The sequence below is a fragment of the Oncorhynchus gorbuscha genome, linkage group LG18 (genome assembly GCF_021184085.1).
Source record: "Oncorhynchus gorbuscha isolate QuinsamMale2020 ecotype Even-year linkage group LG18, OgorEven_v1.0, whole genome shotgun sequence".
NCBI classification, from domain to species: domain Eukaryota; kingdom Metazoa; phylum Chordata; class Actinopteri; order Salmoniformes; family Salmonidae; genus Oncorhynchus; species Oncorhynchus gorbuscha.
Genome location: NC_060190.1, coordinates 45612486 through 45625346, shown reverse-complemented (window position 1 = coordinate 45625346; position 12861 = coordinate 45612486). Strand labels below are relative to the sequence as shown.

The 12861-nt window shown below is 44.5% G+C and overlaps 1 protein-coding gene across 3 annotated transcripts in view; it reads right to left on the bottom strand.

The window, feature by feature from the left end:
* Nucleotides 1-8200: 8200 nt before the first annotated feature.
* The window catches only part of LOC124003048 (SLIT-ROBO Rho GTPase-activating protein 3-like), a 133783-nt gene continuing 129122 nt past the window's right edge, over nucleotides 8201-12861 (bottom strand). For all 3 annotated transcript variants that reach the window (XM_046311036.1, XM_046311037.1, XM_046311038.1), the window contains one exon: nucleotides 8201-12590. In XM_046311036.1, coding sequence (XP_046166992.1) covers nucleotides 12141-12590 — 450 coding nt within the window. In that variant the 3' untranslated portion in view covers nucleotides 8201-12140. The remainder of the gene's footprint in view (nucleotides 12591-12861) is intronic.

Sequence of the window (12861 nt, the reverse complement as noted above, 5' to 3'; positions counted from 1 at the left end):
CACACATCAGTTTGCTACTAGCTCATGTTTCAGTCTGGTCGACATATATCAATTTATTGTAAAGAATAAACGTAAATCTATTGAAAATGAGGGGAAGAGCTGGAGAACAATGTGAAAGCTATGAACGAACAACCACCGGATATCCAAGAAAATCAGGAAGATGGCGGCGCCGAAATGCAGCTTGCTAACGTAGCTAACGTAACTAACGTGGCTAAGAGAAGGATACGATTGATTCAAGAACACAGAAAGTTCCAAGAGAAATGGACAGACATGTATTTTTTTGTACTGCATGATGGGACTAGCTCACGTTGTCTTATTTTCCAGCAGGCAGTCAATTGTTTCAAACAAGCACATTTAGAGCAACATTTCCAGTCACACCATGCCCACATTGACGAATCATATCCGCCACAAAGCAACCTCAGAAACAACAAAATAGCGCAACTCAAAGGACAGCACAAAGGTCAACAACAAATGATGTACAGCACTGTTGCAGAGAAAATGACAGAGACAACCTATGAGATTGATATGAGAAGGCCTTCGCAGACACGGAAATTGTCAAAAAAAACATTTTTTTTTTAAATTGTCCTCAGCCTAAATATTGTATGCTGATTTCACAAACAAGGAAGCTATTTTAAAGAAAGTTAAGGGACTCGACCATAACAAGACGCATAGAAGACATCGGTGAGGACATCGCTAAGTAACTGATTACTGATATTTCACAATGAGGTGAGATGGCTGTCTCATGGCAGAGTTTTGGAAAGATTTCTCTCTCTCCCTCAGGAGCCAGAGCTGGACGATCCACAGTGGATATTAAAGCTGGCTTTTTTAACTGACATCACCTGCCACCTGAACACGGTGAATCTCTAACTCCAAGGGAAAGCTAAAGCTCCGGGCAAAATAAAAACACCACACTGTTCATACCTGACAGAGAATTTGTTCATTTCCCAAAACTCAGAGCAGTCACCACATCCAACCCAGACATACTTCAACATTTTAGCTATGATGCATTTGTGCGTGTGTTGAAAGAGTTGAAGTTGGAGTTTGAGTCAAGATTTAAGGATATCATGGAGTACAAGGATTTGTTCAACTTTATTGAGAACCCCTTTCATGTGCCAGTGTCTCTGACCCCAGTCATCACAGCCCGGTGTCCTGACAGTGCTGGAATAGAGAGTGAGATAGTGTCATCTCTGACCCCAGTCATCACAGCCCGGTGTCCTGACAGTGCTGGAATAGAGAGTGAGATAGTGTCATCTCTGACCCCAGTCATCACAGCCCGGTGTCCTGACAGTGCTGGAATAGAGAGTGAGATAGTGTGATCTCTGACCCCAGTCATCACAGCCCGGTGTCCTGACAGTGCTGGAATAGAGAGTGAGATAATGGAGCTGCAGGCAAATGACACATTGCAAGCTGAACTACGATCAGGTGTTACTCATTTCTAGAGCCTTGTGTCAGACACAGAGTATCCACTTCTGAAGCAGTGTGTGCAAAAGGTGACATTATTTTTTGTCAGCACTTATTCATGTGAAGCAACATTTTCAACAATGAATACTGGGAAACAAAAACAGAGAAAAAGACTGACCAATGCACACCTGGATAGCAACAACGGACTATATGTTTAGAATAAATTCAGTCAAGGAGCAGAAGGGACATTTTCGCTCATCCAACTACAGAGGTAACCCTTAATATGGGTCTTATACATGAGATGTAGCCTATTTGATGGGTGTAGGTATATATTTGTGATGTGCTGTACATAAAATCAATTGCATGTGCTCTATTATTCTGAATTTGCTCTCCATTAATAATTGATAATATTCGGGAAAAAAGTAGAACAAATGAAAGATGTGTGCGGCCCTCTGAATGATTGTCTCAACCCAAAGTGGCCCCTGTACAAAACATAGTGAGTAACACTGTCATGGATGGTCAGTCCTTGCATCCGTAGCTCTGTCTGTGCATTTGAGAGTGGTTACATTAATCCAGCTCCAGCCCTCAGCTTGTTACCAAAACATGGGTGGGGTAAATGATGTGTTATTGTTTCAACCGCTGATTGCCGCTTTAAGGGCTCTATTCATTCTGTATCGATGAAGCGTTACAGATTGCGTAATATAAATGTAAAGGTTATTTCTGATTGAGCCTACAAATGCAGTGTCTTCGCTAACACAGGAACATTGCCTTTAAATTTCAATCACGCTATAAAGCTGAACTTCCGTGATATGAATTGAATATAGCCCTTTTAAGTTGCAAGGGTTGAATTTCCCGGTTCCCCGGCATCCTCCTGATGCTACAATTGTCACAGTGAACACCAATATCTCTGGAGAGAGAAATGATTACTTTACTTTACTTACTAACCCAAGGCTTTGAACAATTCTTTACAGTAATCCACACCTAGTTTGAACCTTATCAGCCACTTCCACTGGGTTTTCAACTCGCTCATCCCAACAAGCACTGGTACTATCAAAGTAGTTTGTATAATTACACTAAACACTAAGCAAAAATATAAATGCAACAGATAAGGTGTTGGTCCCACGTGTGGAAATAATAGATCCCTTAAGTGTTCCATATGCACAAAAATATTATTTTTCTCAAATGTCGTGTTCAAATTTGTTTACGTCCCTTGGCCAAGATAATCCATCCACCTGACAAGTGTGGCATATCAATGAGCTGAGTAAACAGCATGATCATTACAGAGTTACAACTTGTGCTGGGGACAATAAAAGGCCACTCTAAAATGTTTTGTCACACAACACAATACCACAGATGTCTCAAGTTTTGAGGGAGGGTGCAATTGGCATGCTGACTGCAGGAATGTACACCGCCGCTGTTGCCAGATAATTGAATGTTAATTTCTCTACTATAAGCCACCTCCAATGTCGTTTTAGAGAATTTGGTAGTACGTCCAACCGGCCTCACAACCGCAGACCACGTGTATAGTGTTGTGGGGGAGTGAGCGGATTGCTCATGTCAACATTGTGAACAGTGGTGGTGGGGTTGTGGTATGGGCGGGAGGGAGGGAGGGCGGGCGGGCATAAGCTATGGACAACGAACACAATTGCATTTTATTGAATGCAATGTGAATGCCCAAAAATATCATGACGAGATCCTGAGGCCGATTGTAAGGCCCATATTTTTTTAAAGGTATCTGTGACCAACAGATGCATACAGTATCTGTATTTCCAGTCATGTGAAATCCATAGATTAGGGCCTAATGAATTTATGTCAATTGAAGGATTTCCTCATATGAACTGAACTGTAAATTGTTGCATGTTGCGTTAATATTTTTGTTCAGTATATTAAAACATAATTTGTGCGTTTGTTGGTACCTTTTTTAATTAATTTAATAAAAAATCATTGGTTCCGAGCTACATGGTCAGATTGTAACGGTTTTCTTGTGGTGAAGGAGAGGCGGACCAAAACGCAGCGTGGTTTCTATTCATGGTACTTTAATAAAGCAACTACACATGAACAATCTACAAAACGAGAAACGTGAAAACCAAAACAGCCCTATCTGTTGCAAACACAGAGACAGGAACAATCACCCACAAAACCCAACACAAAACAGGCTACCTAAATATGGTTCCCAATCAGAGACAATGACTAACACCTGCCTCTGATTGAGAACCATATCAGGCCAAACATAGAAATAGACAAACCAGACACACAACATAGAATGCCCACCCAGCTCACGTCCTGACCAACACTAAAACAAGGCAAACACACACGAACGATGGTCAGCTGGTGGCTGACTGGCGGATCCTGGCTGAATGGTGGGTCCTGGCTGAATGGCGGATCCTGGCTGAATGGCGGGTCCTGGCTGAATGGCGGATCCTGGCTGAATGGCGGGTCCTGGCTGAATGGCAGTTCTGGCGGATCCTGGCTGACTGGTGGATCCTGGCAGACTGGCGGATCCTGGCAGACTGGCAGTTCTGGCAGATCCTGGCTGACTGGCGTATCCTGGCTGACTGACGGCACTGGCGGAACCTGGCTGACTGGCGGATCCTGGCAGACTGGCGGATCCTGGCAGACTGGCAGTTCTGGCAGATCCTGGCTGACTGGTGTATCCTGGCTGACTGGCGGCACTGGCGGCTCCTGGCAGACTGGCGGCACTGGCGGCTCCTGGCTGACTGGCGGCACTGGCTGCTCCTGGCTGATTGGTGGCACTGGACAAACTGGCGGCACTGGCGACGCTGGGCAGACTGGCGGCACTGGCGGCGCTGGGCAGACTGGCGGCACTTGCGGCGCTGGGCAGACTGGCGACACTGGCGGCGCTGGGCAGACTGGAGGCGCTGGGCAGACGGGTAGCTCAGACGGCGCTGGGCAAACGGGTAGCTCAGACGGCGCTGGGCAAACGGGTAGCTCAGACGGCGCTGGGCAGACGGGTAGCTCAGGCGGAGCTGGAGAGGAAGGCTCTGGCAGTACTGGACAGAGGGGCTCTGGCACTTTGGAATGAGGGGCAGGAGCTCTGGCAGCGCCGGACAGGCGGGAGACCCCGGCTGCACTGGAGAGGAGGAAGGCTCTGGCCGCGCTGGACAGAGAAGCTCCGGCGCCTCTGGACTGAGGGGCTCTGGCGCCTCTGGACTGAGGGGCTCTGGCGCCTCTGGACTGAGGGGCTCTGGCACCTCTGGACTGAGGGGCTCTGGCGCCTCCGGACTGAGGGGCTCTGGCGTCTCTGGACTGAGGGGCTCTGGCGCCTCCGGACTGAGGGGCTCTGGCGCCTCTGGACTGAGGGGCGGAAACTCTGGTAGCGCCGGACAGGCGGGAGCACCTGTGTTGATGGGACGGAGAGACAGCCTGGTGCGGGGTGCCGGCACTGGTGGTACCGGGCTGGGGACACACACCTCAGGGCGAATGCCTTGCATACTACGCCAAATCAACTGCTCTCTCTCTTCACACTCCCCCAATTCTATTAACACCTCCTCGAGTGTCTCCTCATCTCCCATCCGTTCACTCTCCTCCATTCTGTCCAATAACTCCTCGACCCTCTCAGACTCAGCCCTCAGCTTCGCCGATAGCTCCGATAACATCCATGGCTCCTTACGGTAAACTCTGCCACACTCTCCCTGTGCCCCCCCCCAATACATTTTTGGGGGTACCTCTCGGGCTTCCAGCCGCTCTGCCGTAGTAGCTCCTCATAATGCCGCCTCTCTGCCTTCGCTGCCTCCAGCTCGGCTTTGGGGCGGCAATATTCCCCTGGCTCTGCCCAGGGTCCTTTCCCGTCAAGGATCTCCTCCCAAGTCCATTTCTCCAAATAGTGCAGCCTCTCCCACTGCTGCTGCTGTCTATGTTGCTTCTCCTGCTGCTGCCTTTGCTGCTGCTGCTGCTCCTGCTGCACCTGTCTCTTCTCCTGCTGCTGCTGTTGCCCGTTACCACGCCGCTTGGTCCTGTTGTGGTGGGTGATTCTGTAACGGTTTTCAAGGAAAACACACACGAACGATGGTCAGAACGTGACACAGATGAATTAGGAATCTAGTCTGGCAGAACACGATGAATATAACAATAAAGACTAACAATGGCCATCCAACTGACTAATCTGATCAGAATTATAACTGCTGCAACAACTCACTTCAAACTATTTATAATATGGTGATTAGTAGAAGGTTGTTATGAACTTAACTTCTAAAAGTCTGATCCATGATACAATATATACATAAAGTATGTGGACACCCCTTCAAATGAGTGGTTTCGGCAATCAGCCACACCTGTTGTGACAGGTGTATAAAATTGAGCACACCGCCATGCAATCGCATAGACAAACATTGGCAGTAGAATAGCCTTACAGAAGAGCTCAGTGACTTTCAATGTGGCACCGTCATAGAATGCCACTTTTCCAAGTCAGTTCGTCAAATTTCAGTGCTGTAAGTGCTGTTATTGTTAAGTGGAAAAGTATAGGAGCAACAACGGCTCAGCCACGATGTGGTAGGCCACACAAGCTGCCAGAACGGGAACGCTGAGTGCTGAAGCCCGTAGCGCTTAAAAATCATCTGTCCTTGGTTGCAACATTCACTACCGGGTTCTAAACTGCCTCTGGAAGCAACTTCAGCACAAGAACTGTTCGTCGGGAAGTTTAATGAAATGGGTTTTAATGGCCGAGCAGCCACTCGCAAGCCTAAGATCACCATGCGCAATACCAAGTGTCGTCTGGAGTGGTGTAAAGCTCACCACCATTGGACTTTGGAGCAGTGGAAATGCATTCTCTGGAGTGATGAATCACACTTCACCATCTGGCAGTGCGACAGACAAATCTGGGTTTGGCGGATGCAAGTCAGGCCTAATTGCCCAACATCGGTGCCTGACCTCACTTATGCTCTTGTGGCTGAATGGAAGTCCCCGCAGCAATGTTCCAACATCTAGTGGAAAGATTGGAGAAGAGTGGAGGCTGTTATAGCAGCAAAGGAGGGGCCAACTCCATATTAACGCCCATGATTTTAGGAATGAGACGTTTGATGAGCAGGTGTCAATATACCCCTGGTCGTGTAGTGTATGACCATTTTAAGATGAATAATAATAAATAAAGTATTGCATTTGGCCTATATAATTATAGCCTGTAGAAACACATTGAATAACATTCATAATGGCAAAAAAGACAGTCCAAAAGGAAATCATAAGGAAAAAAGTTTTGAAGTGTGTGTCCTATATATATATATATATTCTTCTTTCACACATATTTAACCCATTTGGGAGGGGAAGGGGGGGTATGGTGTCGGTTACCTTCAGACGAGTACAAATGACAGGTGTGGGAGTCGTAGAGCAAAACAGAGAACACCACCAAAGTCTCCTCTTTACATAAAGGATTAGGGTTACAGTTATTTACCTTTTTAGGCCAAACTGGTCGGACGCTACAGATGTTTTTGTGAGGAGACAGATTTTTGGGATGTCTCATAATCTGACCAACACAGATGTATCTCAAGACACCTTCCACTGCAGTGCGGAAGAGCGACATTGGCAGAAGCGGTGGTTTGAGAAACAGCCCATGCACAAATATATCTCCTGCTTAAATTGACGGACTTTGATGGGGATTTCTTTATTATGTTACTTAGATTGATGCACCAGTGTGTCAATAGACTCTAGGTTAACTCTAAAGAAAAGAAGCATAAAAGCTAGTCAATAACACACCTTTAATGTGGGCAAAAATAGTGTTACTTCCTCAGTGCTCTAATATGTGAGCATAATTTAATGTGTGATAAGACTTGTTTATACCTGCTGCTAACATGCATCCTTTGTCCTTGTCCACATTCTGATTGTGCCTCACTTTTTTAAAATATGGTATAAAAATGTGTCGATATCCATCCACTGTGTCTGCATTGTGACCAGATTTCCTGATCCCTCTCTGTATGCAAATTATATGACAGATTTTAAGACACATTGACGCCATGAGTAAATGGTTCCACCTGTCAATGATTTTTAATAGGATAATGATGGTTTCACCATCCATATGTGTCTACACAATGTGTGCCTGACTACCTCCAAGAGGTGGTCAAGAAGATCACATCACAATCAGATCACAATGCATCTTTTAATCATATACACCTGTCTGAATATGTGGGCACAATCAGAATGTGGACAATATCAGGAAAAAGCATGCATTTTTGAACCAGGTATAAACAGGGCTTTTGTCTTGTCTCTGATGATTAAAAGGCTCTGGGCTGGAACAAATTGAATTCTCCATTTCATGCGTGAATGGTTGGTTGTTGACTGATATATTGCTGATCTAACTTTATACTTATATATTTATATTTATTTTAACACATAATAATCAACCTCAAAGGTCACATATTGTAAACTAATTGTACAGCTCATGTCTGCACTGCACTCCACCACACTCAGATCGCCTCTCCCTGAATTTCCGGCAACTAGCACAGCAGTAGTTTTGTGCCGTAGTTTCTCCATCATGTGGCCTCAGATGGAACTGCAGTCTCAGTCATAAGAAGTTTGGGGCTTGATCTCCCTGTACAGAGGTGAGCTAGCTGGTCTATTTACACAGACACTGTAAGATAGCTGAGCATCGACATGGTACAATATACAAAAATTGCAGAATTGGTTACGTATTACCCGTCTATTAGCATACCAATTCATAGAGATTCATGCACGTCTGCAGACACCAAGGTAATTGATCAACAAGGCTATTAGTCAAGGTATGGGCGTTTGTATTTGCTAGTATAGTTAATTCATTTGACCTGCTGGATAAAACAGTCAGAAAAGGTCAACATTAGAGGGAAACATTTGTTTTTATTTGGACATAAGGGTTCTCAACATCCATTACATCACAAGGGATTCAACCAATCAGACACTCATGAACAGACAGCATCACTAGACACGTGTTAAAGAGAGAGAGAGAGCGAGAAAAGAGGGTAAACAGTATGACAACAACTCACACTAACCAATATAGGCACTCAGCCACTCAGCCGGTCTCTGAATGCCACTTTGTAAGCATTGTTATCTTATCCAACATACAAAAGACATGACCTATTTTTAGCATACATTCCAGAAATCACATAGAGCTTAGAGAGGAAAGAGAGTGCACCAAGTGTCTTATAAACCGTGCAAGTAGAGGAGCTAGGATATATTGACAGACTCCACTGTTGCCTACAACAACGCAATGATGCTTGAGCTATGAAGGAGGATGATCAGTATAAGAGAGAACTGAAAAAATATGAAATTACTGTTGAGTGTACAGTAGTCTTCTTCATAAATCTATTACCCTTCCATGAATCACCTGGAGCATATTAGGTAATACATTCTACAAGTAAATACTACATTTCAGTCATTCTGTAGGTAGATATCTGGAGAGTAGCAATTCCTCTATAGCAAAGTGTACAGTACATATTTACATCATTCTTGTTTTCACATATTCCTCAGATGAAATGATGTGTGTGATGTAACACTGAAGGGAAAATATGATAAAAGTTTATACCAAACATGACTGACAACATACCATATAGTTTAAAAAAGTAATTGAACAAGTTCATTAAAAACAAATGATGTGCACAAAAGGCACTTTAAAAATACTAATTTAAGACAAGAGGTATAAATAAACAAAATACACATTTACAAAAATCATTTAAACGTGAACAGTCTGGTTGTACATAAAGATGTTAATCTTACCTTTGCAAATAAAGCAAACCGCAGACTTTAAATGTTTATCTTTGAAAATATAGCTTATGTATGTTTGAGAAAAAATGTACTTGAATGTACGCTTCAGTTTTACTGATGAGAAATGTGGTTAAGAAAAATGTTATGTAATTCCTGTAGGAAAAAAACATGATTTCGTTGTTGGTGACAGCTCCTCTCGACAGAGAGCACCCTCTTAGTTTAATGTTCTTAATTGATTTTCTTATTAAAACCGTATGACTTATTTATTTTTAATAAAATACACAGAATGAATTGAAATGCATTTGTTTTCATCATCTAATTCTTTGCCCATTATTCTCCTGTTGGAAAGGTCTGTCCATCTGAGTTCACACATACCAGACAATTATCCACAGTGTATTTGTACTTTAAGCAATACCATATATGACCAACAGATGGTGGAAGTGTATAACTTTGGTTGCTTTCCATGTCCCTGTGTGCCCTGCATGTAGGCTAGAATCTAACCAGGGGACCGTGTAATGGACAGAGGAGGGCAGGGTTGCCAAACTACAGACAGGGATGACACGTTTTTCAAATGAAAGTATGTATCTCATAGTAAACTGTGTATGAAATCAAGATCTGTACACATTACAACAGTGACTGAATGATGCTGATATGATTGATAATGGAATCACAGCCTGAGATTCATGCTGCTAAATCAGATTTTTTAAAATCTACCTTAGCTGACAATTCAATTCCATTGCCCACACAATACTGCTACATGTTAGTGACAACAGGTATTCTCATATTCCAAAAAGGTTAGACTAATAGGATATAGTAGCCCACCCCCATGACTACGCTATAAGTCAATGGTGTGTTTCACAGAGGAAAGACTCCGCAAACAGCCATCGTTGAATTGTCATATTGTATGAGTCGAATGGTACAGCATAAAAGATGCAGAGCAGGGCATGCCGTATACAAGGCAGTCCAACCACACAACTGTATGACTGAGCAGAGTGGCAGGAGCGGGCTTGGGCCAGCACAGGATATCATTCAACATGGCAGCTACAGTATAGGCCAGTACGTGCTCACATTTCCTTGCTGAAGGACTGAAAACAAGAAGTGGTGGAATGAGACACCGGGACATGACAGTCAGGATGTTATACCCGCGGGGGAGAAGAGGTAAGGGAGGTAAGACCACTGTGCTGCTGTTATTATTTCACCACATTTACCGCTAACTGCTCAAGCATCACTGGAGTTGTCTAGGTAAGGTATCACATTTTAGATTAAAAGGAATATTGTAACAGTACTTTCCAGCATATTTTGCATGTTAAAAGCATGACATAAATCAGACTCGAACAGGCAAGAGGTTGCTTTAAAGATGGCAACGTGTACAGTATGAAATCTGATTTGGGCGGCCGGTAGCCTAGCGGTTAAGAGAGTCGGGCCGGTAACTGAAAGGCCACTGATTCAAATCCCGAGCCGACTAGTTGAAAAATCTGTTGATGTGCCCTTGAGCAAGGCACTTAACCCTAATTGCGCTGGATAAGAACATCTGCTAAAATGTGAATGTAAAAATGTGTGTCCCAAGAGCTTTCATGGGCACAAAGTTGTATGGGTATTTGGATCAGATGAGTTCCTATTTTGTATGGGTATCTCCACCATCCATGCCACACAGGGCTCACAGGGGAAGCCTGTTGGACTGTAGTGGATGGAAGCTGACAGATTTGGACCGAGTCTGTGAGCTCTCATCCAACTTAGAGAAGCGTCAGGCTCAGTCCAAACAGTGCTCAGGACTGGCCACTAGAACACCCAACATCAGCCTGGTAACCAAAATCAGTCAGTCTGGTTGTGGACCGACTTCACACAGGTTACCGTGTAGTTTTCTAGAGCTGTTGGAACAATGAGGGACTATGGGGTAAGGGGCCACGGTCAACAGTATTCTCACAGTATTACAAAATAAAAGTGGGTTCAAAACCTTACTGTGGCAAAAACAATGCTATAATTACACTCCTTCTACCGTCTTAAATATGAATAATAGAGAGAATGTCAGGATCCAAATGGAATTTTCACTCATAAATACAATGTGTGGTATGATGTTGACATCCCCATGACCCTCAGTGCCGTGTTGAGTACGTGTGTTCAAGCAGGAAATTATGAAAACAACACAAAGGAAGCAGAAACCTTTGATGTGTTGTCTTTGTTTGCAGGTTGACTCTTTTGTATGTTTGTTTTTTGACAATGCCATTCACATCTCCTTGCTTGTTCTGTCTGGGCCTGTACAACATTTATACCATAAAAATAAAAAAAATACAGAAACTATATAGTTTCAACTACATGTTTACCACAGGTTAGGTTTCTTACATTGAGTTGGTATATTGGTTCAGTTTCCGCATCTCATATACGCATACGTATACGTACAATGTTGCTATGGTGTTACTTTGTTGAACATTCCTTATACTACAGTACAAACAAAAAGGCATAACAACTTCAAGTAAGTCTTTATTTACAGCCAAAAGGCCGGTGACCATCTTGGTTGCAGTCTCTTAGACACAGGCTGGTAGACAGTGTCCGATCCAGAGAGAAAGGGATGAGACACCTTATTGGTGAGTGTCCAATCCACCAGCAAGGGATGAGACATCATCTGGACAACCAGTGCAGGATGAAAACCAATGCGAAAATTCCACAAGTACTTCTTCACGTTTTGCAGTCAATGAATCACTAAAAAGCCGGACCTGGCCACATACTTCTAATTTTGAGGTAAAAAACGAAAAATAAAAAAATACGTTTTACTTAGAGGTGATTTTATTCATTATTTTCACATCTGGTTTTAAATCAAGCTTCACAGAGACTTGTGTTGATAGGCAAAGCCCTACAGCTTCTCTGCCTGCCATCACCATGGCAACTCAGGCTCACTCCAGGAGCTTCCTGAATTCAAGAAATAAAGTCAAACCCAAAATGAGGAAGGAAACATCCCAAACGGTTCTCAGAGAACACATCAACAACGCATCGTCCCATTTCTATCGGCTTTCCTCTGTGTCAAACAGTTGCAACATGACAACCCTAATTCTCCCTCAGAGCTACATGGTGCCGGACTTGTCCCCGGCTGCGTTAGCTGCATTGGCTGCAGAGCTAGCCGTGGCAGTGCTGTTGGGGAAGATCTTCTCGGTGGGCGTGACAGCAGGGCTTCCCACCCCAGAGGAACTGGAGCTTGAGGAGCGGTGCCCGGTGGGGGGCGGGCGGACGGGCCTCATGGGCGGGGGGCGCAGCTGGGCTCCGGCCAGACGGGCTGACAGGGTGGGCTTAAAGGTGCTCATCATCTCAGAGGTGGAACTGCTGCTGCGGCGCATGGCGGCGTCTGGGTCGCGGATCATGATGGTGTGGAGGGGGCTGCCAGGCTCGGAGTTTACAGGGTTCTTCATGGTGGTGTCCAGGGTGTCCAGCACCACGTCTGGAGCCTGCTTGGCCGTGTTCTGGCGCTCCAGTTCACGCAGCTCATGTAGGGCCGTGGTCATGGTCTTCTTTATGTCCTGACATACACAAAACACACAGAAAATATTATATTTTTAATAAAGCATAGCCAGGTCAGAAGGGAAAGTCGAGTGTGGTGGCATCAGCTGATTGCATTAGCAGATTTTGCACTAACTGGATTCATACTTTAATTGCACGCGGTCCATTTAAGTCGACCAGTTTTACACATGCTTCCTCAATACCAGATGTCACGCGCTCACATGCGTTGGTGTGTCTTGCTGCATTGCTGCTGTAACTAGCTGTTACTCCCTATGCTTGCTGTTTTTGATA